The 2,162-nt window shown below is 41.0% G+C and overlaps 1 protein-coding gene across 1 annotated transcript; it reads left to right on the forward strand.

Moving 5' to 3' along the window:
• Nucleotides 1-1,473: 1,473 nt before the first annotated feature.
• LOC149175697 (rust resistance kinase Lr10-like) lies at nucleotides 1,474-1,881 on the forward strand. Its single transcript, XM_089421208.1, has one exon. The coding sequence runs from the start codon at nucleotides 1,474-1,476 to the stop codon at nucleotides 1,879-1,881; it is 408 nt and encodes a 135-aa protein (XP_089277334.1).
• The last annotated feature ends 281 nt before the right edge of the window (nucleotides 1,882-2,162 follow it).

Raw genomic sequence — 2,162 nt, forward strand, 5'->3', positions numbered from 1 at the left:
CAATAGTTTATCCACAATCCTCCTTTCTTCAAGAATCTCTCCATGAGACCTTATCTGTGTGACCAGACCAATCACATGTGTGAAGAATGAGCCAATATTATCTGACTTCTTCATGCAGAGTGTCTCAAAATCTCTCTTCAGCAACTGTAGTTTTGCTGTCTTTACTTTCTCCATGCCTTGATAGGCTATCTTCAGAGTTTTCCATGCTTCTTTGGATCTCTTGGCTGCTGCTATCCTTGGAAACACACTCTCATGCACTGCTTGATACAAAAAGTAGAGGGCTTTAGAATCCTTCTTCTTATTGCTCTTCAACGGTTCTTTCTCTGCCTGAGTTAAATTATTAAACTCATCTTCATCTGCTGATTCTTCAAAACCATCCTCAACAAATTCCCATAAGTCTTGGGAAGCAAGCAAAGCTCTCATAGTTATTGCCCAATAATCATAGTTTTTTCCATTAAATTGTGGGAGCTGAGTATTACAGATACCTATGCTAGTGCTAGCTCCAGCCATTCTTGCACTCTTAACTATGCTTCAAAATACTTGACTGTGTATTTAAAATAACTGACTGTCCTCAACAGTAACACAAAAAAAAAAACTAACTTGAGAAATACCTTGGATTCTTTCTTGACTGAGTCTTCACTCTGCTGGAGAAGCTGCTGCAACAAGAAATCCTTCCTTCAGCTTCTTTGACACCTTCAAAGAGCCTGGACAGGCTCTAATACCATGTTGGGAAAATGGGCAGGGCACAAAATGCTTTGATACCCTATGAAAGAAACAGAGTAGGGCAGTGCTCTGATACTAATTGGAAGTCATAGAGCACAATGCTCAGATACAAAACAATACAAACCTGTTTTGGAGATGCAAACTTAGATTACTGATCAACAGCAAATCGTAACTAATCAAATTTCACACATGACAAATTTACAGTCATAGCTTGACGCAGCAAACAGAGAGTTGTTTGGAACAGAAAGGGAAATTCAGCGATTGCAGAAAGCAATTGTGTTGAGAATTTCTCATAATTCCAGAACAACAAAAAAAACTAACAGAGAATAATACTCTGTTTCTTAACATAGAAGACAGAGTTTTTCACACACACAAAAACTTGTATTCATTAACAGGACTGACTGTTACAAAATTCTTCCTCTAATAGAGGGATTACAACATGACTGCCTCAAGGGTAGCCTCAATCTGAACCGCTACTCTTTTTTCGTCCTCTACAGGTAAAAAAAAACCATGGATCCTTGAGCTCCTCTGTTCTTCCTCGCTCTAGGTCACGGGATACCATTCAACAACCGTAATAAATTTACATTAATTCGTGCCTTGATTAACGACTTGACAGGGGTATGGCAATGGTGGATTCATCAATGCAAGGGATATGGAAAAGGACTGGCGCTAGAGTTGAAAGTAATATTTCAACACACGGTGCCGAGAGGGACACCCGAATATGTTGTGCCAGAGGTGTGGTCGAGAGATATGGGTCCTGTTACTGATAAATCAGATGTCTACAGTTTCAGAATGTTGTTGCTAGAGATTGTTGGCGGCAGAAAGAATATCGATGTCCAGGTACACCGGTCCAGTCAGTTATACTTCCCCGAGTGGGCCTTCAAGCTGATTGAGAGCGACGAGTTGGGGATGAGATTGAGAGGTGGGGAAATAGAAGTTGCAGATGAGGAGAAGGCGAGAAGACTCACAAAAGTTGGATTGTGGTGCATTCAGTACAACTCCAGAGATTGTCCTTGTATGACGAGGGTTGTCCAAATGTTAGAAGGAAAGGGAGAGGACGTTCTCAATCCTCCGTTACCCTTCAATTCCTTGGCTACGCTTGAAAATCCTATGCTCTCTTCCAGTGTAAATTCTTCTTCAGTGGAATTTATATCGTAGCTTTCCATATTTGATCGTCTTTTGCAAACCAGTCTTCGCACTGTTGTGAAATCGATCCCCGGAAAACCATGGAGAAAGCTAATGACCTCCAACAATGTGCAGTGACAATCCCCAAGCCATGATTTGTTTCTTGAGAACATGCAGTGAGTATGTTCGCTTCCTGAAAGCCTGTAGAGCAAGCTATTTCAATGTCTTCGCATTGTTGCGAAATCGATCCTCTCACTCCATGCCATACTTTGTGAGAATGATTCGGTGATAACTATAGGGAAAGTTGAATACAC

Source organism: Pinus tabuliformis, chromosome 4_1 (genome assembly GCF_031772625.1).
Source record: "Pinus tabuliformis cultivar Carrire ecotype Pingquan chromosome 4_1, CPIR1, whole genome shotgun sequence".
In the NCBI taxonomy this organism is placed as follows: domain Eukaryota; kingdom Viridiplantae; phylum Streptophyta; class Pinopsida; order Pinales; family Pinaceae; genus Pinus; species Pinus tabuliformis.